The sequence below is a fragment of the Dromiciops gliroides genome, chromosome 3, assembly GCF_019393635.1.
Source record: "Dromiciops gliroides isolate mDroGli1 chromosome 3, mDroGli1.pri, whole genome shotgun sequence".
Taxonomy (NCBI): domain Eukaryota; kingdom Metazoa; phylum Chordata; class Mammalia; order Microbiotheria; family Microbiotheriidae; genus Dromiciops; species Dromiciops gliroides.
In genome coordinates, this window is record NC_057863.1 from 281,695,091 (window position 1) to 281,718,106 (window position 23,016).

At 36.9% G+C, this 23,016-nt stretch overlaps 1 protein-coding gene across 2 annotated transcripts in view; it reads left to right on the forward strand.

Moving 5' to 3' along the window:
- RPGR (retinitis pigmentosa GTPase regulator) overlaps positions 1-23,016 on the forward strand; it is an 88,899-nt gene that overhangs the window by 60,261 nt on the left and 5,622 nt on the right. The window contains exons 15-18 of one of the 2 annotated variants that reach the window (XM_043991843.1): positions 9,650-9,700; positions 10,720-10,902; positions 12,109-12,166; positions 18,072-18,160. In XM_043991843.1, coding sequence (XP_043847778.1) covers positions 9,650-9,700; positions 10,720-10,902; positions 12,109-12,166; positions 18,072-18,160 — 381 coding nt within the window. The remainder of the gene's footprint in view (positions 1-9,649; positions 9,701-10,719; positions 10,903-12,108; positions 12,167-18,071; positions 18,161-23,016) is intronic. The other variant, XM_043991844.1, reaches the window with a different exon arrangement.

Here is a 23,016-nt window from a genome sequence, read left to right on the forward strand (position 1 = left end):
AGGAGGGGGCCAGGTTGGGAAAGACTTTATACACAGGCGGTTTTATATTTGATCACAGTGGTGATAGAGAGTCACTAGAGTTTACTGAAGGAGGGAGGGAGGTGACACAGTCAGATCTTTGCTTTCGGAAGATCACTTTGACAGTTGAGTGGAGAATGGACAGGAGTGGAGACACCTAACTTGAGGAAGGGAGGTCACGCAGGAGACTATTGCATTATTGCTGGTGTAACATGTTAGAGGCCTGAACCAAGGTGGTGGCACTGTTGGAGGAGAAAAGAGGATGTATGTGAGAGGTGTTATAAAAATCCAAAAGAGTTGGCAATAAATTGGCTATGGGGACTGAAAGAAATTGAGAATAACACTTAAGCTGTGAGCCCAGTGACTAGGAAGATGCTGGTGCCCTTGACAGTAATGAGAAAGTTCAGAAGGGAGGGTATTAAGAAGGGAAAGATAATGAATTTGGTTTTGGAAATGTTGAATTTAAGATGTCCATCAACCTCTTTGAGATGTACATTAGGAAACTGAAGATGGGAGTCTAGAGCTTAGAAGAGAGGATAAGTAGATCTGTGGGACATCAGCATAGAGATGGTGATTGAATCCATGGGAGCTGATAATGTCAGTAACTGAAATAGTATAGAGGTAGAAAATAAGAGGAACCTGGACAGTGGCCTGGGATAATACTGTTAATCACGTGTGACCTGGACAAAGAACAGTAGCAACTGAGCAGAGGTTTAGGAGAACCAGGATAAAATAATACAGAAATACTTTTTTTTTCTCCAGAGAGGAGTGTAAGGAGAAGAGAGTGATTGGCAGTGTCAGAGGCAGTAGAGAGATCAAAAAGGATGAATACTGAGAAAAAGCCATTAGATTTGGCAATTAAGAAATTATTGATACCTTTGGAGAGAGCTGCTTTGTTTCACTTATGAGCCAAATTGCACAGTTAAGAAGAGAGTGGGAGACATCAGTTATTGATAGCCTTTTCAAGAAGTTTAGCCACTTAAAAGGGGGGAAAGAGATAGATGAGACAATAGCTAGTGGGAATGGAGGGATCAAGTGAGGATTTGGGGGGAATGAGGGAGATATGGGCATGTTTGTGGGCAATAAATAAGCCAGTAGAAAGGGAGAGATACATGAGAGAAGGGGTAATTTTTTGAGAAGATGGAATAAAATGGGATCACTTTTCCTTGTAGAGGGGCTGCCTCTTCCTATAAGAACATGGTTAAGGAGGAGATATTGGGAGAAGGCATCTGGGTGATATAAGATGAGGAGGGGAGAATAGGGTGCTCTTTGCAATTGTTCTCAATGTTTTCAGTAAAACTAGAACTGTCTCCCCAAATGATGATTTTTATGAGTAAATCAGGGCTCTTATAGAATTTGAAAGGGAAAAAAAGAAGCAAAAGAAGGGGACCACCTGTTGTTTCCTAAATTATTCTTAGGTAACTAAGTTTGAATAATAGATCTTCCTGTTTACCTAACCTATTATGTTTTTACTGCATTTGGTCAATAATGAATACCATGGGAACTAGTAGTGATGTGACAGCAAGTGTTGAGTTACAGCTTCTTCCTTAGAACTGTGCAACCACTGATTTTAGGATAAGCCATGGAAAGGGGCTATAGAAGGCATCTATACCTCAGCAGCAAGATTAGAGGTGAGTGAGGCTGGAAATAGTTTAGATCAGTAATATGTTGGTTTTCAGAACAACACCTACAGAATCAAAGTTCTCCTTGTTATATACACAACTTAATTATAAGATCTTTGATTTTGTAGGTTTGGTTGTGAAAAACCAACCTTTGCCAGAAGGAAAAGGTACATGGATATTCCTTACACATAATTAGAAAATAGGTTTCTTAAAGAATAAATACTAAGGTGGATAATGGGCCAGTTTTATAGATTAAAGTTCAGGCATATTGGGAAAAATATAAAAATCTAGAGAATTAGGAAGAAAATCCTAAATTTTTAAGAATACATATATACTCTCGTTTTAAGTAGGAGGAAATGCTTCTAAAGAATTGTTACTAAAGCACAGAATCTTTACAAAATCAGAACACTCTAGTAAGAACAATCATCCTCCAAGAGGATGATTTGGAGAGATTTTCATATTAAGAAAAATATCAGAAGAGAATAGTGAAGAATATATGCAAAATGCATATGAGGAATATTTGGTTCACATAGGGAAGAGTAGCTGAAAGTTATCAAAACTATATTAAATAGAAAATATGTGCTTTTATAATCATTATTCATTTAAATATAAATTATTTAGTATATAAACATTTAGGTAGTAAATCATGCTATATCATAAGAAAAGCTTTATACTTGTTTTATTATTTATTACTCTAGATAATCTTGTGAAAGATAAAAAGTAATAGCTAACATTAATATAGTGCTTATTATGTTCTAGGTACTATGCCTAAGTGCTTTACAAATATTATCCTACTTGATCCTCATATAACAATCCTAGGAGGTAGGAGCTATTATTATGAGGAAACTGATCCAGATGGAGAGTAAGTTAACTGAAGTCAGATTTGAACTCAGGTTTTCCTGACTAAAGAGCTCTTATCAATAGATTCATGTTTATATACTCATACAATGAGTTTTCCTGTGTATAAACCAGTTGCTCTCTTGCCTCTGAGAAAAGTTATTGTTCCCATACTGCTAGTCTCTTAGGAAATTACTGAACAATAATTGTATAATATTAGACAAATCCTGTGTGGCTCAACACCTGTTGCCTAGAGCACAAAGAACCCTTAGCCAAATGATCTATCCTTACTGCTGGAGTTGCTGTTTCTGTGTTTTCTTCTTTTAGAAAGAAGCGCTAGAACCTGGTGATGACAAAGAATCTGCCTTTAAAATTTTAACTGCACACTGTCTTCCAGTGGCACAGAAAAGTCCCATTTGTGGTTCGCGTGAAGGAGGGACTACTTGTAGGTCTGTAATAGGAACCCCCTGGAGAAGAACCATGTGAAGGGTTAAATATATTGGATTTGGAGTCAGAAAACCTACATTAGCATTCCCAGCTCTGCCACTTACTGGCAGTGTAGCTGGGGGCAAAGCTCTCAACCTTTTGGGGCTCAGCTTCATTTTGAGGAGTTAGAACAGAAGTTTATAAGATCTCTTCCAACTCTAAATCTGTACTCCTATCATCTAGGCCTCTTGAACCTTGTTTTTGTCTAAATATTGCATAGCATAATCACAAAAGGAATAACAGTGAAAGTAGGCCTGTTTAAAATGGTATTTCCCAAATACAGTAGAACCAGAAGTACACTTGAACCTCTGACAACATGGATTCACATATACAGTAGAGTAAATCATGCCCCTCCAAACATAGAAGTAAGAGCCTTATATTGCAAGGGTGATTTACCATACAAGATAGCCACTATGTAGGAAGAATACCCTTCAAGACACCAAGGAATTCAAAGGAGACAGAATCCAAGATAGGAGAAAATAGTTATATCCATGGCATCTAACTTTTAGATGCACATGGCCAAAATATTAGTAACAAGTAAAAAAGAAATTGGAGATCCTTGTGGGTTTCACTGAGAATTGTGACAGGAGCTAGCTCAAGAAGGTTAATACCTTATTCAAAAGGATCAGGACAGGTAAAATAAGGGGTAGAATTGCATCATATAATAATAGGATACACTCAAGGGAGAAAATGTGAAGTTCAACAGGCAGAAAGAAGTGATGTTGAAATACCTGTCAACAGGAGGAAATAGATGTTGGGGAGGCAGCTCATGAGCCTCATGTGAAGCTGTGGTATAGTAGGGATAGGGAGCTTCAGATATCTGGATAGCTGTGAAACCACTTTTGGGCTAAGTGAAAAGCTAATTATGGGTTGGCTCGCTGTAATGGCAGTTTTGTTCTTTAAAATGTGAAAGAAACAATAAGAGGAATTGCCCTTTTGGACCCAATTGTTTCCAACGAAAAGACCTGGCTGCTGAAGGAGAAATGATGGGAACATCGGGATGGAGAGGAAATAATGACTCTTAGAATTTATGATAGAGAGGGAAAAGAAAGTTGAATATAGTTTGGCACGTGTCCTAGATTTAGAGACAAGCCACGTAACATAATACAAACAATGCATAGGACATTGATTCACAAAGACCTGGGTTTGAAATCCTGCTTCAGATGGTTACTGAATCATAGCTATACGATCAGAGTTGTTACTTAACTCCTTCAATTCAGTTTCCTTAGTTGTAAAAAGGAGTTATAATAGCATCTCACAGGGTTTTTGAGAGGGTCAAATAAAATGATGAATGTAAAGTGTTTTACATATATTAAAAGTGCTACATAATTGCCAATTATTATTTCAAAGACTTCAAAGAAATCATAGGTAGTATCCTACAAACTAAAATTCTTTCTAGAAAATCACCTTATGAGCCCTTGAGAAGCTGTCAGGAAAGAAATTCCAAAAATAGTAAGAAAAAAATTCCAGTGAGGAGAGAATGAAAGGCAGAAGGCTGGTCTGCTTCTTTATGCTAAAGAGAATAATCTTTGGTCTGGAAAGAAGAGATTTTAAATGGCTAAAAAAGAATTGATATTCAAGATAAGAGAGTGCTTATCTGGCCTTCATTAATTTAGGTCACCAGATCCTGATGAACTCCTAGGGTACCAAAAGAAGTAGTAGATATGATTGCTTCCTTTTGAGAGCTTTTATCAGCCATGCTTATTCATTCATTCATTTATTTATTTATTTATTTATTTATTTATTTATTCATTCATTCATTCATTTAGCAATTATGTGAAATGTTACCATATTAGTCATTTTGTATAAGAAGACTCAAAAGGAAAAAAATGAAAGAAAGTGAAAAATAGCATGCTTCAGTCCGTGTTCAATCAATATCCGTTCTTTCTTTGGAAATGGATATTTGAAATTGTCTTGGATCAATGTATTGCTGAAAATAGTTGTCATTCACAGTTCTTCGCCAAACAGTATTGCTGTCACTATGCACAATGTTCTCCTGGTTCTGCTCACTTCACTACACAGGTGATGGGAAAAGGACAAAGGTCTTTCCAGGCCCTTTTTAAATCATCTTGCTTGTCATTTCTTATAGCACAATAATATTCCATTACAATCATATACCACAGCTTGTTTTACCATTAAAAATTGATGGGCATCTCTTTGATTTCCAATTCTTACCCATCACAAAAAAGAGCTGCTATAGACATATATATAGGTAGGACTGGAGAAGAGAAAAATATCTTTTTTTTTTTCAAAAGCAAAAAAATTGGGGTCTACAAAGTTTAAGTCAGTGAATTTACCTTTGATGCCTTGGAAAATTATAAATTGAAGTATTAAAGAGATGGTTAGTGACTATTTAGAAAAAAACAATGAACACAAAGAACAAGGGTGAATTTGTCAGGAACAAGCCATGTCAAAGAAATAATTTACTTTTTTTGATAGGGTTACTAGACTGTAGATCAAGGGGATACTCAAAGGCAGGGCTTCTTAAATTTTTTCCACTCCTGACCCCTTTTTGTCCAGGAAATTTTTACATGACCCCAGGTATATAGGTATATAAAATAGGTATACATAACCTTTTACTGCTGCCAAATTTTTCATGACCTCTACATTCAGTTTAAGAATTTAAACCCACAGTTTAAGAAGCTTTGCTCTACAGTATAGTTTACCTAGGTTTTTGTAAAGCATTTGACAAAAACTTCTTAGCTGTTATAACGGCTTTGAAAGCTGATGCATACTGTTAGGTAGGAATCTCTACAAAGTCCCTTTACTAAGCCCATTGGAGAACTTCCCTTCCTCTTCCCTTCCACCCCCTCATTCTTAAGGGAGGGGAAAAGGGAAAGCAAAACTATGAGAGCAAGGGAGAGACTTTTAAGAGGGAAAAGGCCAGAGGCAGAGAGAGATCTTGCCTCTGCCATTGTTGCTGCATCCCAGACAGAAGCAAAATTAGAGACATCAAGGGAAAGGGGGCTTCCACGCCCCCCAGACTAGACTTAGAAGAGACATTAAGGTTCCAGCAGCATCCTTACTGGAGACTATGAATGGAGGGATAGAAAGGGCCATGGAGAGTGATAGCAGGAGTAGAACAGTGCTGAAGTCACTGGCACTGGACTCTGGTCCTGAGGCCCTGTTTATGTAGATCTTGGTTTTGCTGATTTCATCATGTGGGGTAGATCCTAGGCAGTAATTCCATTTCTTTGCCCTCTGATTCTCCAGGATAGTGTGTATTAATTTCAAATTGTTTTCTGTTTCTTTAAAGTTTATTTCCTTTTTGTTCACTTAATCTTTAAAAGCTATTATTAAGCCAAAACTGTGTTTAACCATTGCATTACTGATCTCTGAGGTTCACTGCTTAAAGGCACTTGAGGAAGAGTTAATGAGTTGTGAGGTACACAAGAAAAGAGAAAGATCTTAATGCTTCTGGGTCCTTTCTTGGTACAAGTGGGCTTTGCAGCTCTCCTGAAGTAGGCACTACTTTGATTCATATTTTAATGCTTTCCTCAAAGCAGGGAACATTACAGATCTGAACTGTTTTAGACACAAAATGAGCCTAGCACGGTCTGCTTGGATGAGGTTGTGAACAAAGGTGTCAGCCTGTATTGTTGAGGGGGCCATCCCAATCAAGCATTTCTTCTATTGTTGTTTGTTTGTTATTGTCCTTTGCCCATCTCCTCCTCCTCCTTGCTTGTGTCTCTCTCACCCTTTCCTCTATTCTCCTCTCTCTCCTCTTCTACTTTTGCCCTCTTTCCTCTCAAAGGAGAGGAGTTAGATCCATGGGAGTTAACTATGGAAAAAGTGGAAATGGGAATTGCAAATAGTAGTTGCCCACACAAAGGTAGAAGCTAGTTAAAAGGAAGGAGCTAGTTCCCCGCTCACCAGCCCAACTGTTAGGCAATTCTAACAGATAAGAAGAGTTGTGGACAGTGTATTATAAGATGAGTTGGAAAGAGGAATTCCAGGATACAGTGGTGGTAATGTAAAAATAAAAGATCAATAAAAATTATTTTTAAAAGAATTTTATCAATAACTTACATAAAGCCACACTTATCTAATTTGTATATGATGCAAGGTAGCAGGAATATAGCTAACACCCTAGGTGACACAGTCAGGATCCAAAAAGATCTTAACAGATTATAACCAGTCTAACATTGGGTCAAATTAAGTAAGATAAAATTTAATATGGATAAATGTCACCTGTTTCAAATATTAAATTTCACAAATAAAAGATGAGAGAAGCCGTTCAGCTAAAAAAACTTGTAGGCGTTTTGGTGGATTTCCAGCTTGATAGGAGTCAGCAACATGATCGAGCAGCCCCTAGCTGGTAGATAGAGTGGTGGGCCTGGAGTCAGTAAGCCTTATCTCCCCAGGTTCAAATCTGACCTCAGACACTTACTAGCTCTCTGACTCTGGGCAAGTCACTTAATAACCCTGTTTGCCTCAATTTTCTCCTCTGTAAAATGAGCTGGAGAAGGAAATGGCAAACCACTCCAGTATTGTTGCCCTGAAAACCCCAAATGGGGTCACAAAGACACAATTAAACAGTATGATAGAGTAGCCACTAAGGTTCATGGGATCAGAGGCTATGTGGAAAAAACTATTTCACAGGACTAGGGAGGCGATGGCTTCATTGTTTTCTGCCCTCATCAGACTGCCTTTAGAATACTCTAGGTGCAATATTTTAGAAAAGCCATTGGTAAATTGGAAAGTGACCAGAAAAGGCTGTAAAGAATTCCACATGAAAATCAGGTTGAAGAATTCAGGTCATTTAACCAAGAGAAGAGAAGACAGGGAAAGGCCAAGAAACCTTTTCAAGTATTTGCAGATCTCTGGTGTGGAGAAAGAATTAGATTTGTTATACTAAGGCCCAAAGGTCAGAACCAGTAAGAGGGAATGGTGACTGGAGAGACAGAATGTAAGGAAAAATCTAACAGTTATCAAAACTTAAAATCAACAGCCTTGGCAACCAGTAGGTTTCCCTTGAATGGAGGTCTTCATTAATTTTGCTGTATGGTTATGTTATGAAGTGCAATCAATGAGGATTATGTAGTGAAATTAGTGACCTACTACAAAAGTAAAAATCTGAGCATTTTCTAATTTATTACTTGTTTTTCAAAGAAATAGACTCTGCTAGAAGACTTGATATGTCTGCCTATTCTTGGGGAAATGATGGGAAAATGTCTGCATACATAGCTTTGGGTAATAGATTAACACCAGCTAGAAGTGAAGTGTGTAGTGTAGTGTCACAGGATTCTGACCTTAGACTTCTTTTATTCATACTACTTTTTCTAATTATTTATGAAGGAATCAGGATCCAAAATACTAGAATATTGGACCCAGATTCAATCTAATAAGATGAGATTTAATAGGAATAGGGGAGATGTGAATATATAGTGGTTCACTTGAGAAGGATTTGGGGATTTTGAACGGGCCAAACAAGTTCATATGATCTTGGCCTGCGTTAATAGAAATTAGTATCCAGAACAACAAAGGTGGTAGTCCCATTGGTCTCACCAGATCTGATTCCTATAATTAAAAGTTCCACATTTTAAGATAGACACAGGTAAGCAGAAAGTTGGAATGAGTATAATGCAGTCTGGAGAAAGACTTAAGAGAGGAGAACATTGTACTTAACTTCAAATATTGGAATGGTTGGCATGTAAGACTTTAATTCTGCTTATTGACAACTCAAAGAGTAGAACCAAGGCCTGGAAAATTATAAATATTTAAGGATTCATGTTTCAGATAGGAGTTGCACTAGATCTCTAAGTTCTCTTCCAATTGTGAAATTCTAATGTTTGTGTATTTTTAGACATGATGCATTTAATGACCGTTTTTGTTCTAGTAACCAATCCTCTGTGGCTGTTGTGTGTAGGTAGTGTCTATTTACTTTCAGAGTTAAAGTTGTCTCTTATGACTTACAGAATAAATGTGGAGGGAAAACCAGGCTTATTAAAGTAATTAGTAGGAGCAGCTATGTTGTGCAGTAGTCCTACAGTCAGAAGGACCTGAGTTCAAATATGACCTCAGACACTTAACAGCTATGTGACCCTGGACAAGTCACTTAACCCCAACTTCCTCCAAAAATAAAATAATTAGTAAACAAACTGCTTTTGGTTTAGTTGGCAAAATAAGCCTACAGTGAAAGTAAGGTGAATATTACTTCCCTCAGACAAAAACTACACAGGTAGAAAAACTTCTGAAGTTCTTAGAAAATGGTAGGCAAATGAAGTAATTGTATTATGCCTTAGAATTAGCTATTTTAACCTATATCTTTCTAACAATTTACTATAGTTGCTTTAATTAAAATGTAATGGTAGATTCCCCCACTCTTACTTAATTTACAACAATGTACTTGATTAGCACTATGTAAAGCCATCCAAAATGGCTTATGCTTTGTTGATTTTTTTATTAGGGCTTCAGAGATTCATTGAAGATCTTTTAGAGCCTTAGACTGATGAGTTCGGGGCTTCAAAAGTTCTGGTCAGGCTGGCTGCTTGAGACTTGTCTGTTGGTTAATTACAGTATTACAATATAAAAAAGATTTTCCTTTCCTTAAATCTTTCATTTCACATATGTAAACAGGAACAATTAAATTATTGTACTTACATCATCATCTTTTTAATAGACTTATTGTTATCTTTTATTCTAATATTATCTACGTTTTCTTTTGTTATCTCTCCCCCCCCAAGAGAATCATTCCTTACAACAAAGAATTTTTTAAAGAAAGAAATAAGATGAAGGTAAAAAATTCAGCAAAATTGATCTGACATTATATGCAATATTATACACTTGTCAATCCCCCCACCTTTGTAAAAGATTTGGGGATACATCATTATTATTTTCAAACTAACCACTGGATGCTTTGTTGGTGGAATTTTAAGTCAAGCCACATTTGTACGTTAGTCAAGGAATTGCTGGGAAGCTTGACAACAAAAATCAAGGTATGATACTGAAGGAGAAAAAAGTAATGAACTAAATATTGCACACATGTACTTAAAGGAAAAAATTGTGATTAGATAATAAGAGCTTATGTGTAAAACTCCAAGTATTCCCATATGTTCAATGAAGTACATAATTTGAAGCTAGGAAACGATAATTAATTCTTTACTAAGCAGTAGTAAGTGCTTACCAAAGAATGAATTTGAAAAGGAAAATCAAATCACAGATTAAGGGAAAGTTTTTTAAAATGAGAGCTATTGAGGGGTTATTAAGTAGTAGTCCACCAATCAAGTATTCTGGTTCTCTTTCTTCTTGGCTTTGATGCAGATTTAAATGACCAAAGGTAAATCTTTTAAAATATTTTTCTGTGGCTTCATATCTTCACCCCACTTTGTGGATATCACTTAATTAGTACTTGGCTTGATATCTATAAGGAGAAAAGTATATTTAATGTATAGAAAATATGATTGTGGTATAGCACAATAGTGACAAAGCTCTTTGAGGTTTTATGATATATAAAAATATTTTTAAAGAATTTATGACACATTTAAGTGCTTTATTGATTTCTTTCATTTTGCCTGTATGGACACAAATCTCAAGAATCTTAGGGGAAAAAATTTAACACAGCAGTTTGCTTTCAAAATGAGGTAAGTTAATATCCTGTGAGAATTGTGTATCATTTTATTTTCTATTATTTTAGTACTAGAATAAATGTGATAGGAAATGGTAAACAGTAGAAATCATGTAGGACAGATCATGTCAAATTTCCTTTTTAAAAGGAAAGAATGAAAACTTTCTCTGAGTATTCACTTTGTCACAGGATCAAGAAGAGTCAAATGAAGAAAGAGCAGCACCAGAAATGGATGTTGGAGCCATGGAAGCTAATGAGGAGCCCACAAATGAAAAGAGTAAAGGAGTGCAAAAGGAGGAAGAGGAGGTCCAGTCAGAGAGCCACGACGAAGCAGAAGGAACCAGTGACACCATGGCTGAAACCCCCGAAAAGGTATTTTGTAAGAACATGTTACAGACCCCTTTATAGTAGCCAGGCAATCAAAGACTTTTATTTGGGTTTAGCTTTTAGGTAATTGTGATGTGACACCAATAACAGAATTTGTTCTTAAGTGGCTATTATTCTAGCAAAGAAAAATAGATTTTTTTCTATAAAAGTGGTGGTTGGGGTTGGGGTTTTTTGTTTGTTTGTTTTTTACCTTTTCAAACTATCACCCTTAAAAAAACATAGAAATAAATATCATTCCAAATAACCCAAATTTGTCTGTGAACCTTCCAGTCTTTGGCCCTAGCTCTCTCTTTGGTGCCAAGCAGTATAAGTTAATTCCTCTTCTTTGTTACAGCTCTTTAAATATTTGAAGACATCTATTGTTTCTCCCTGAATTTTCATCTTTCATTAACTTCAGTTGATTCTCATTTGTCGATTTCTTACTGGCCAAAAAAATATCACATTTAAGTTCACATTTATAGACATTCCAAAAACCATGTCATTTTTTTTTTGCATCCTTTGTCCTCTTTTATGATGTATCACCATGTCACTGCAGAGGCAGGAGGACTGGGGGAACATATTTTTCTTTGTTTCTTCTACCTGTAATATTCTCAGATTCAGAAATCATTAAATTTATAGTAATTATTATTTTTTTCATAATGAAAAATTCTGTTTATCAGGACTGTAATACTTACTGGATCTTGCTAAAAGATGCATTTCCTTAGAATGCATAAGTCTTTAATTTCTTTAATTTGCTCAGTTACAAGATGTATTAAGATTGTGAAACATCAATAGTTGTTGATACCCTGTGACATAGTAATATGATAAAGATATATCATTTGTGGCACAGTGAGAAGAGCAGTGGATTTGGATTCAGGGTATGTGTCTTTGAATCCCAGATCTGTCTATTACTACCTGAGTGACGGGTAAATCACTTAACCTTTCTGAGCCTCAGTTGTCCACAAAGGGGCGTATATATGCGTGAGGAAAAATGGGACTGAGTAAATGTCCTCTAAGATGCTCTAAATCTATGATCTATGGACCAGTGTACCACAATTATGTTTAAACATCTCCGACAAGAAGGATAGTGGCATAAGACAAGAATTCTAAAGATGAAATAGTAATAACAAATGATATAGTTATAACAAATGATAAATATGTTTGTTGAAACATAGCAGATATTTGATTATATGATTTACTTTTCATTTATAGGAAGAAAACGTTGAGCAAGGTGAACAAGCCATTCAGGAATGCAATGAAAATCAGAAAGGTAAACATTTTTCCTTTTAAAAATTAAACTAAAAAATGTCAGACTTTGAAAAAAAAAGTATGGGGTGGCATATATTGCAGTTGTACCATGGCTTTATACTTTTCAAATTTACCCATTCACTTAATCCTCACAACAGGAAGGTTGTTAGACAAGCATTATTAGTCATATTTCACAAATAAAGAAAACAGGCTCAGTGGGATTTTAGGACTTGCCTAGAATCAGTGATAGAATCCAGGTCTTTTGACTCCTAATAAACTGGAGTTTCTAATCACCATAATTTAGGGAATCCACATAATGTAAAACAAAAAAACATTGGTCTTAAGAGTTAAGACGGTGGGGCAGCTAGGTGGCGCAGTGGATAAAGCACCGGCCATGGATTCAGGAGTACCTGAGTTCAAATCTGGCTTCAGACACTTGACACTTAGTAGCTGTTTGACCCTGGGCAAGTCACTTAACCCTCATTGCCCCGCCAAAAAAAAAAAAAAATTAAGAAGACCTGAGTTCATATCCAAGTGCTAACTTTTACTACCCCAGTCATTTGTTTAATCATCTATAAAATGGTAGTAATCCTTTGTACCACCTATTTATTTTAATTTATTTTTCTTATTTAGTATTTTATTTTTCTCTAATTACGTGTAAAAAAATTTCTTAACATCTCTTTTCAAAACTTTGAAGAGTTCCAAATTCTCTCCCTTCCTCCCCGACTTTTAGAAGACAAGCAATTCAGTATAGATTATACCTGTGTTGTCATGTAAAACATTTCCATTTTAGTCACGTTGTAAAAGAAAACAGACAAAAAACCTCAAGAAAAATAAAGTAAATAAATATGCTTCAATCTGTATTCAGACACCATAAGTTCTTTCTCCGGGGATCTTAGATTGCTGAGAATAGCTAAGTAATTCACAGCTGATCATTCCACAACATTGCTGTTCCTTTGTGTACAGTACATTTCACTTTGCATCAACTAATGTAAGTCTTCCCAGGTTTTTTTTGAGAGCATCCTGCTCATAATTTCTTATAGCACAATAGCATTCCATCATAATTACATACCACAATTTGTTCAGCCATTCCTCAATTGATGGGCTTCCCCATAATTTCCAATTCTTTGCTATCAAAAAAAGAGATGTTATAAATATTTTTCTACCTGTAGGTCCTTTTCCTTTTTTTTTAAATCTCTTTTTGGATACAGACCTAGTAATGGTATTGCCAGATCAAAGAGTATGCAGTGGCAGCTTAAATTGCAGTAGCTTATTTTAAGTTACCATTTCCCACAGTTGAATTAATCAGTCAGCATTTATTAAGTTCTTACTATGTGCCTGTCACTCTGCCAGTGACTGGGGATGCAAAAAGACAGTCCCTGTCCTCAGGAAGCTTACAATCTAATGAGGAAGACAACATACAAATATATACAAAGCAAGCTACATACAGAATAAATGGGAAATAAGGAAGAGAAGGCACTAGAATTGAGAGAGGTTAAGGAAGACTTCCTGTAGAAGGTGGGGTTTTAGTTGGGGCTTAAAGGGAGGTCAGTGACCCGAGTGGAAAAGGAATAGCACGCCAGGCATGGAAGACAAAGAAAATGCCCAGAGTTGAGAGGTGGAGTGTCTTTTCAGGGAACAGCCAGGACTCTTTCATTATATTAAACACTGATCTTGCAGTTCACTAAACTCCCCTGGTACTTTTCACATAAAATGCTACTATACACATCTGTTCCACCTTATGCTTGTAGAGTTCATCCTTTGAACACGAGTGTAAAATTTTACATTTATCCTTATTTTATCATTCCAAAATTCTTCTTTCGAGACCTTTTTGAAACATGACTCATACCCTGTGTTAGCAAGCTCTTCCAACTCTGTGTCATCTGCAAATGATCCAAGAATGTCATCTATTTCTTTCTCTAAGTCAGTGATAAAAATTTAAATAGCTAAGGACCAAAGAAATTTTTCTAGGTCTGTTTACTGTAGACCTTGTTAAAGTTAAAATCAAAGCATTAATAGACTACTCTAGGTCTGGCTAGTTCCAAATTCATTAACTCTAAATCCATCTAACTGTACTATCATTTAATATGTCTTCTCATCTTTTCTATAGTAGTATTATGGACTTTGTTAAATGCTTTGCTGAAGTCTAGGTAAATAATTTCTGTAGCAGGCCTTTAGTTATCTAGTAACCAGTCACAAGGAAATCAGGTTAGTCTGGTATGACCTCTCTGTTGAAGCCATGCTTGTTTTTTTAATCACTTTTTTTCTCTAGCCATTCTAAATTCTAAATGTTTAGAAATATGTTCTAGAATTTTGCTAGGGACCAAAGTCAAGCTCAGTGAATTCTGTTCTCTTTTCTTTGAAAATCAGAACAAGTCAAATATCCTTACAGAGACCATTGACTATGACAATGGATCCTGTCAATTTTTTCAGTAGCCTTGACTCCCCATCCTCCCTCATCCCACTTGTACAGTCAGTCACCTTATCTTTTTATTTGCAGCTCCACAACATCTCTCACATCCGTCCCTTTCTCTCCCTTCACATGTCCACCATCCTGCTAAAGGCCATCTATCAGTTGTATTATTGTAATGACTTCCTAATTGGCCTTCCTGCCTCATCTCTTTGCTCTCCCATCTATCTACATAGCTGCTAATGTGATTTTCCTAAAGCAGAAGTCTGACAATATCACTCTTCTATTCAATAAACTGTTCTTCCAGGACCAAACCTAAATTCCTCTGTTACAAGCTGGCTTCAAACCTACATTAGGTATCACTCACTCCACTGTACCACCCATCTCCATGTCTTTGCACTGGCTATCCCTGTCTCTAGAATGAATTCCTTCCTCATTCTCATCATCTCGTTCCCTTCACTATTCAGATCAAATGCCACATTCTACATGAAGCCTTTCTTGATTCCCTCAGCTATTGGTGCTCTACTCAGGATTTCATTTTGTATGGTTTGTGTACATTTCATCTAATAGTGGCATATTAGATAGAGAACTGATCTTGGAGGCAAGAAGACCTGGGTTCTGACACTTATTGACTTTATGATCCTGAGCACAAAGTAAGCACTTAATAAATGCTTTTTGATTTGACTTAACTTCTCAGTGCTATAGGCAACTCACTGAAAATGTCAGTTGCAAAGAAGGCACCTCCTTTGGTACAAAGAAGTTCTGCCTCCCTTAGTTTTCTGTTACTAGAGAAATCACAGGTCTGATCAAGCTCTCTAACCTAGATAGATGTGTTGTCACACTATATAGAATGAAAGCTGAGGGCCTATTATTTTTGTTTTTCTTCCTATCCCTAGGTTGCTAGTATGATGCTTGACACGTTATGGGTATTTAATAAATGCTTGCTTTTTGCTTGATGGATTCCCCTTTGATGAGAATTGAACTCATTAAGGAAATCTACATGCTTTCTTATTATCTCCCTTCCTGTCTCGGGTCTCAGCTCTCAGATGGCCAACTGGATTCTGACTATTCTACCAATTCCAAGGTTATTCTCCTTGGCAAAGGAAATAAGAATTCAGAATGTCTGCTTTTTCTCCTTCGTCTGTTATTGTCATCCTACCTACCCCTCTTGACTGATCCCTTCTTTGAGCCTCTTCCTTTCCCCTCATAACCAAAAAACTGTCTCAGCTCTTTCTGAATTCTGCTCTTTGACAGTCCTAACTAAACACTATTCTTTCAGAACTATGCCCTGCTTTTTCCTTCCTCCTTTATTACTTGTCCTTGCTTCTTACTTAATTCATGCACTTTATTTATTTATGTTTGTTTGTTTGTTTACTTGTTTATTGCAGGGCAATGAGGGTTAAGTGACTTCCCCAGGGTCACACAGCTAGTAAGTGTCAAGTCTCTGAAGCCAGATTTGAACTCAGGTCCTCCTGAATCCAGGGCCGGTGCTTTATCCACTGCACCACCTAGCTGCCCTTTAATTCATGCACTTTAAATTGTTGAATGTTTTGAATTAAAAGCAATTGAGGTAGAACCATGAGTACAATTGAAATATCCAGACAGGCTTCACCCAGGTAAAGTTCACTATCAGTTTAAGTATAAATCAGAACACCTGTAATCTATTTCTCTTTGAAGTGCAACAGTTCATTTATCAAGGAGATATTTTCTGGTGTTTTGGTTTATATTTAACATTAGCTCCTGAAGCATAGTTTGGACATTTTGTCTGCTATCTATACATGCTTTCAGATTGGTAGTACTTAATCATGAATCATAGACTCTTAAATTTAGCAAGAATCCCCTACAATTTCCTGCCTTTCCTCTTGAACATTTAAGTAACAGTGAGCTTAATCCCTCACAGGGCATCCAGTTTCTTTTTCTTTTTCTTTTTCTTTTTTTTCAAGGTAATGAGAGTTAAGTGACTTGCCCAGGGTCACACAGTTAGTAAGTGTCAAGTGTCTGAGGCTAGATTTGAACTCAGATCCTCCTGAATCCAGGGCAGGGCCGGTGTTTTATCCACTGCACCACCTAGCTCTCCCCCCCCCCCCATTTCTTTTTTAGGTATAAATGTTAGAATGATTTCTGTTAAACTGAGTCTCCCCATAGCTTTTGCCCATTAGCCCTAGTTCTTTCCCTTGGAACTATATACTTCTAGCTTTTCCATGTCAGCTATTTGAAGGCAGATATAATATCACACAAGGCCCATCAATGAAAGAACACATATTTATTGTCTCTCTTTACCAGGCTCTAGGGATACAAATGCAATGAATGCAACAGTAACTACTTGCCAGGAGCAAGTATAGAGGTGGAGGAAGTGGGAAGAGTAGGTGGTGGCAAGGAAGGGAACAACAAGTCTGTTGTTCATAAGTGCATAACAATAAATATAAAGAGATTAAACAAAGTTTTGTTGTGGTTGAGGTGTTTCAGTCATGTCCTACTCTTTGTGATCACTTTTGGGGTTTTCTTGCAGAGATACTGAAGTGGTTTGCTATTTTCTTCTCCAGCTCATTTTACAGATGAGGAAACTGAGGCAAACGGAGTTAAGTGACTTGCCCAAGGGTCACACCGCTAGTAAATATCTGAAACCTGATTTGAACTTAAGTCTTCCTGATGCCAGGCCCAGTGCTCTGTCCACTATACTACCTAGCTGCCCCAAACACAAAGTAGTTAGATTGAAGAGAGTCTGAGAAGAAGGGCCCCAACAGTAAAGGCAGTCTAAAGACTTCACATAGAAGTCTTGAAACAAGAGAACTAAAGCTGCCAGATTACATCTACTAGCCACTTTACAAAGAAACTGAAACCAGGGAAGTTAAGTGACTTGCTCAAGGTCACACAGGGATCTTGGCACAGCAAGGATTCAGACCTAGGTGCTCAGACACCAGATCTCAGTATTCTCTCTGCTGTACTATTGTCGTCTTTTCTCCTGCCTAAATTCCTCCAGTTCTTAAAAATTATCCCCTAAGAGCATGATTTCAGGTTCTGTCACTATTTTGCTGTAGTATCTTTCCACTGAGGCATCTAGGTGGCACAGTGGATAGAGCACCAGGCATTGAAGCCGGAACACTCCTTTGTGAGTTCAAACCTGGCCCCAGACACTAGCTGTGTGACCCTGGACAAGTCACGTAACCCTCTTTGCCTCAGTTTCCTTATCTGTAAAATGAGCTGAAGAAGGGAAATGGCAAACCATTCTTGCCCAAGAAAACCCCAAATGGAGTAACAAAAAATTGGAAACGACTGAACAACAATAACAAACCCTTCCCCAGGCACACTCTAGTTTGTCAACATCTCCTTTATATGTCGTGTTCCAGAATTGAGCACAATTTTCCATCTGTGGGCTGACTAGTGCCAAGTATTATTAGCAGTTTTCTGAATCATCATCTCAAATTCGGTTCTTGGTTGTTTTCAGTGGAAATATTAAGTTAATGCTTTTTTTTTTAGTAATTAGAAATATATTTCTAAAGGTGTAATTCTCTTTTAGGAAACACAAATGAACGTACACCACGCAATTCAGAAGTCCAAGAATATTTTATAGTAGCACCAAATAGACTTCTTAAAAAATCACGAACGGTAAGTGAAATTAATATCTGTCTTGTTGCAGATACATGAGTATTGAGTCAATCCTCCTGGCTTCTTTACTCAGATATTTTCATTCTTTTGATAAATATGTTTTATGGCCTATTGAGATGTGGAGAAGTGAGGCCATATGTTTTCCCATCTTTATGTAGTGTGCAAAAGGCACTAGCCAATGGGAAGCCAGCCCTGTGCCATCCCCCATGTAACAGAGGATTGATTCACAGATACTCTGGGGCTGTTTCTGGTTTGCTTACTTTGCTTGATGGAAAGGAGCTTTTCTTTTGGCCTGTGCCTTAGAACAGAGCACATATACTGAAAGTTCCAGAGACCAAACCTTTTCATCCTTGCTCTCTTTCCTGCCTGCATTTGAATGAGGAGGCAGATGACTGCTCTAGGCCTCTTTTTTATTTTATTATCTATTTACTTATTTATTTATGTATCTATCTATTTATTCATTCATTTTTTTTTTCAGGGCAATGAGGGTTAAGTGACTTGCCCAGGGTCACACAGCTAGTAAGTGTCAAGTGTCTGAGGCTGGATTTGAACTCAGGTCATCCTGAGAGCTGGTACTTTATCCATTGCACCACCTAGCTGCCCTCTAGGCCTATTTCTAGATTAACATAACGTCTTTTCTTCCGAGTATTTTGCCAAAATTGTCACAAAGTTTATGCTTCTTCTCCCATTCATATAAGTATAGTTATTTAATAAAAATATAATTGAAAACCAAAATTTAAAATAAGAAATGATTGCCTCTGCATTAAAACTGTAGCAGAAAGCCCTTAGTGTAGTACCTAGAAAAGGAGGAGCCAGGAGGGACATGAAAGAACAAAGATAAGTGCCCCAAATGTGAAGGCACCTCAAGTCCAGGCTCCTGATTCAGGCAGGAGCACCAGTAGGGGCAGGCTTCTTTTGACTTCTTGTTGGCTGCAGTGAGCAAATTAATTGAGGTCATGCTTTCAAGGATTACATGATCATGTATAAGCATTTATGTAGGAGTTATATTTCAGATTTGTTTCCTGCAAAGAAAATGGGAGCATGTAAGAGAACGAGAACTACTCGAGTGGAGAATCAATCATCATGTTTTATAGCCATTTTGTTAGCTAAAAATTCTGCTATTCAACTACATAACAGTGTTTTATATTGTGGGATACTAACCCCGGCAGGGGAAAACTGAACAGGTTCCCCTTGATGTAGAATCGATAGAGATATTTGGATTGGTGTGGGGTGAGCACAAGAGCAAAGTAGAAATAGTTTTCAGTATTAAAACTAGGAAGAATGTCAAAAAGAGGAAAATTGTGAGGGGGAAGACACTTGAAAAGTAAGGGAGTGAGAAAAAGAGACCTAAGTAAAGCCACGAAGGCAAATTGGAAGAAATATTTGAATCTTAACACTGGTTTTAATCATGGTTGGGGGTGGGTGACAGTTTAAAATTATTTATCAAATAAGTAGCTCCAGTATGCTTTTCAGAAGTGTCCCATGAATTATTTTGCCATAGCTCATCGTGTAGTGGAAAGGACACTGGTGTGCTAAGTCCAGATATAGCCAAATTAGCCTCTTCTCCCTCACACGTTCTCATATGTGCTCTCATATTGCCATATTTCTACTCATGTGATCCCATCTCTGGAATGAACTCTCCCCTATTGAAGTCTTTTTCTGTCTTCAAGGCCTAATTCAGTCAAATCCCAGTTCTGCCACTTAATACCTGTAGGAACTTAGGCCTCATTTTTCTTATTTGTAAAAATGAAGAATTAATTGCCCTTTAAGGTACTTTTCAATACTAAATTGAGGATCTTATACTCCCAAACAGATAGGTTCTAATCTTCCCTCTTATTAACCAGTTTGTTTTTTTTTCATCTGAGACAAGGCACTTAATCTCTCTGAGTCTGAGTCGCCTCATCTATAAAATGAGAGGTTGGACTAGGTGATCTCTAAGGTTCCTTTCATCTCTGAAGTTCTTTGATTCACAGAACTAATATATTGCTATTCATCACTAATATTTATAGTATGGCATTTTAAAATTTTACATATTCCTGACTCCAAAATATAGAATGACATTTTGGGCATATATTTTTTCTTTTTTTTTTTTCCAGGGCAATGAGGGTTAAGTGAGTTGCCCAGGGTGACACAGCTAGTGTCAAGTGTCTGAGGCCGGATTTGAACTCAGGTCCTCCTGAATCCAGGGCCGGTGCTTTATCCACTGTGCCACCTAGCTGCCCCTGGGCATATATTTTTCAATACTATTATAGTCTAATGAATGAAAATTTTTTTAGCTAGATGGCTTTAAAGAAGCTCATTGTCAGGTTAGCTATAGAGTGATGAATATTTTGACCACAGCATCTGTCGAAGACAGAGTAAGTTATAAAAGGGTCGCAGCCTACATTAGCAAAAGGATAGCTGTTAAACAATGGAACCATATGGACTCTTAATGCAGATTGAAGCATACTTTTTTTACTTTATTTTTTTCCCTTTTTTGTCCTTGGTTTCTTTCACAATATGGCTGAGATAGTGTAATTAACAAATTTTTTGCCCTCTTAAGGAGAGGAGAGGGGCAGGAGGGAGGGGCAGGATTTGGAATTCAATTTTTAAAAATGAATGTTAAAAATTTTTATGTATAATTGGGAGATAGTTAATGAAATAAATAAAATATATTTTTAAAACCAATGGAACTATAGTATCATGGATTTAGAACAGGAAGGGACATAAGAGGCCATCTTGTCCTACTCTCTCTTGTTACAGATAATGAAACTGAGGCTCAGAAAGGTTGAGTGACTTTGGCCAAGGTCATAAGACTAACCACACCCATAAAATTCTAGATGTTAAAATATTAAAATACTTAGTTCTTTAAGATGACAAAATAAAAATATTTTATAATAAGAATTTCTCAGTCTCCATCCTAGATATTTCTTTGTATGTGTCCCTTAACTAGAACTAATATTTAACCTAGACTTTTTCTAACCCATATAACATTGCCATGAGGTTGAATGTAGAAAGATAATTGATATTTCCTTTTTCAGTGAAATCTGAGGTATATAGAAATTAAGTAAATAATACTCTTAAGGCCACCCATGTAATCAGTGCCCACAAAAGGGAAAAAAGCCTGAGTCTCCTGATTCTCAAGATCTTTAACCATTTGGTTCCAGTACCAAATGAGGCAGTCAAAGATAATGAATGCCTGCTATGTGCTATATGCTATATATATGTGCCTGCTATATGCTAAGGCATTCTGGGGGATACAAAGAATGATAGGACGCTAGATCTGTCTAGAAACTTAGAGCCTGGTTGGCAAAAAAAGATGTAAATACATAAAATAGAAAGTCACAATATAAAGTAGAAAGGGATAAATGCCAATTGAGTAACTTAGACAGTAGATGCTAATTAAACTGAGAAAAAGATTACTTCCAAATGGAGTTTTCAGGGAAAACATCATGGTGGTGATGGAAATTTACTGGGACCTTAGAGATTGGTTAGTATTTAACTCAGTAGAGAGAACCAGTAATAGCATTCCAAGTGGTGGTAATAGCATTAAGTGGGAAAAGGAAAGCCCCTCTCTGGGCCTAATATGCATATTTCTCTGGCTGGACAAGAGGGTCTGGGCCAGGAAGCAATGAGAAAGAAAGCTGGAAAGGTAGATTGGGGTCAGGTCATTATGATACTCTGTAGGGAGTCTTGAATGTCAGGCTAAGGAGTTCGGTCTTAAGCATTACCTGAGTTGGAGGCTAACCCAATTTATTTATGTTCCACATTTTAATTGAGGGGGAAAGGGAGTTTCTGTAACACTAACAGCACATAAGAGCTCACACAAACTGAGCCAAATATATGTAATGTAAGGAAAATGAAATCAAGGTTGGACATTAATGGTGTCAAAACAATTCTGTCTCGTTTCTGGGTTTAAGAAAAGAAATATCTGGTTTGGTCAAGATATTTTTAATAGCTCTTGCATGACATCTATAGCCTCTGACCTAATCACATCCTGCTAAGAGTCAAACAAAAGAGGGAAAACATAATTGAAAGAGGCTTTACATGGACCTTGTGCTTTTGCAAGATCAAGAACAAATGCCCTGTGGTATGCTGGGGAGTTGGATTAGTAGTGTATTTTAAATAGAGGCATTTTACATTTTAAAATGCTATATTCAGAGTATCAAAATTCATTTTTAAATTGCCTTGATCATTTCTGGACCTTACAGCATGGATACTTTTACTCTGACTCTGCCAGAAGTCTGCCCCTTATTGCTGATGGCCAGATTAGAACCTTGATTTTTAATGGACAGCAAAGGATACTTTGTGACTGGACATTACTTAGGAATCACCAGATGTTTCACCTACAAAATAGTCAGTGCAATTTTATTTGGACCTGAATGTTGTTAGCTCTTGAGAATACACTTTCATCTGGATGTTCTACTTTAGTGAGCTATTTAACAAAACAGAAAACTTTCCTTTTTTTAGGATTCATTTCATAAACTCTAGGGCTTTACAGCCAAGCAGGGTACATCAACATCAGCTGATTCCTTGTCTCATTTCTTTCTGGTGAATGTAGAGTTAACCCTTTGATGACAGTACCATAGAGGATAAAGGAGTGAAATCAATTCCCTAAGAATCATGCCCCTTGCTTTTATGACAGTCTCATTTTCTCCAGCAGTATACCTCTTTTCCCATCTTGTCCATTGAAATCCATCACAGAAAGTTCAACTACATAACCAGTTTCATTTTACTCAATTTGGCACGGGTTCACAGTTTTAAGCATTCCCTTCCAGCGGTTCCCTATCATAACTTCCCTTTTAGTTTTAGTAGATTGTCAGTTCAATATAATCAACACTGTGACAAACCAGCCAAAAAAAAAAATCTAACTTAGG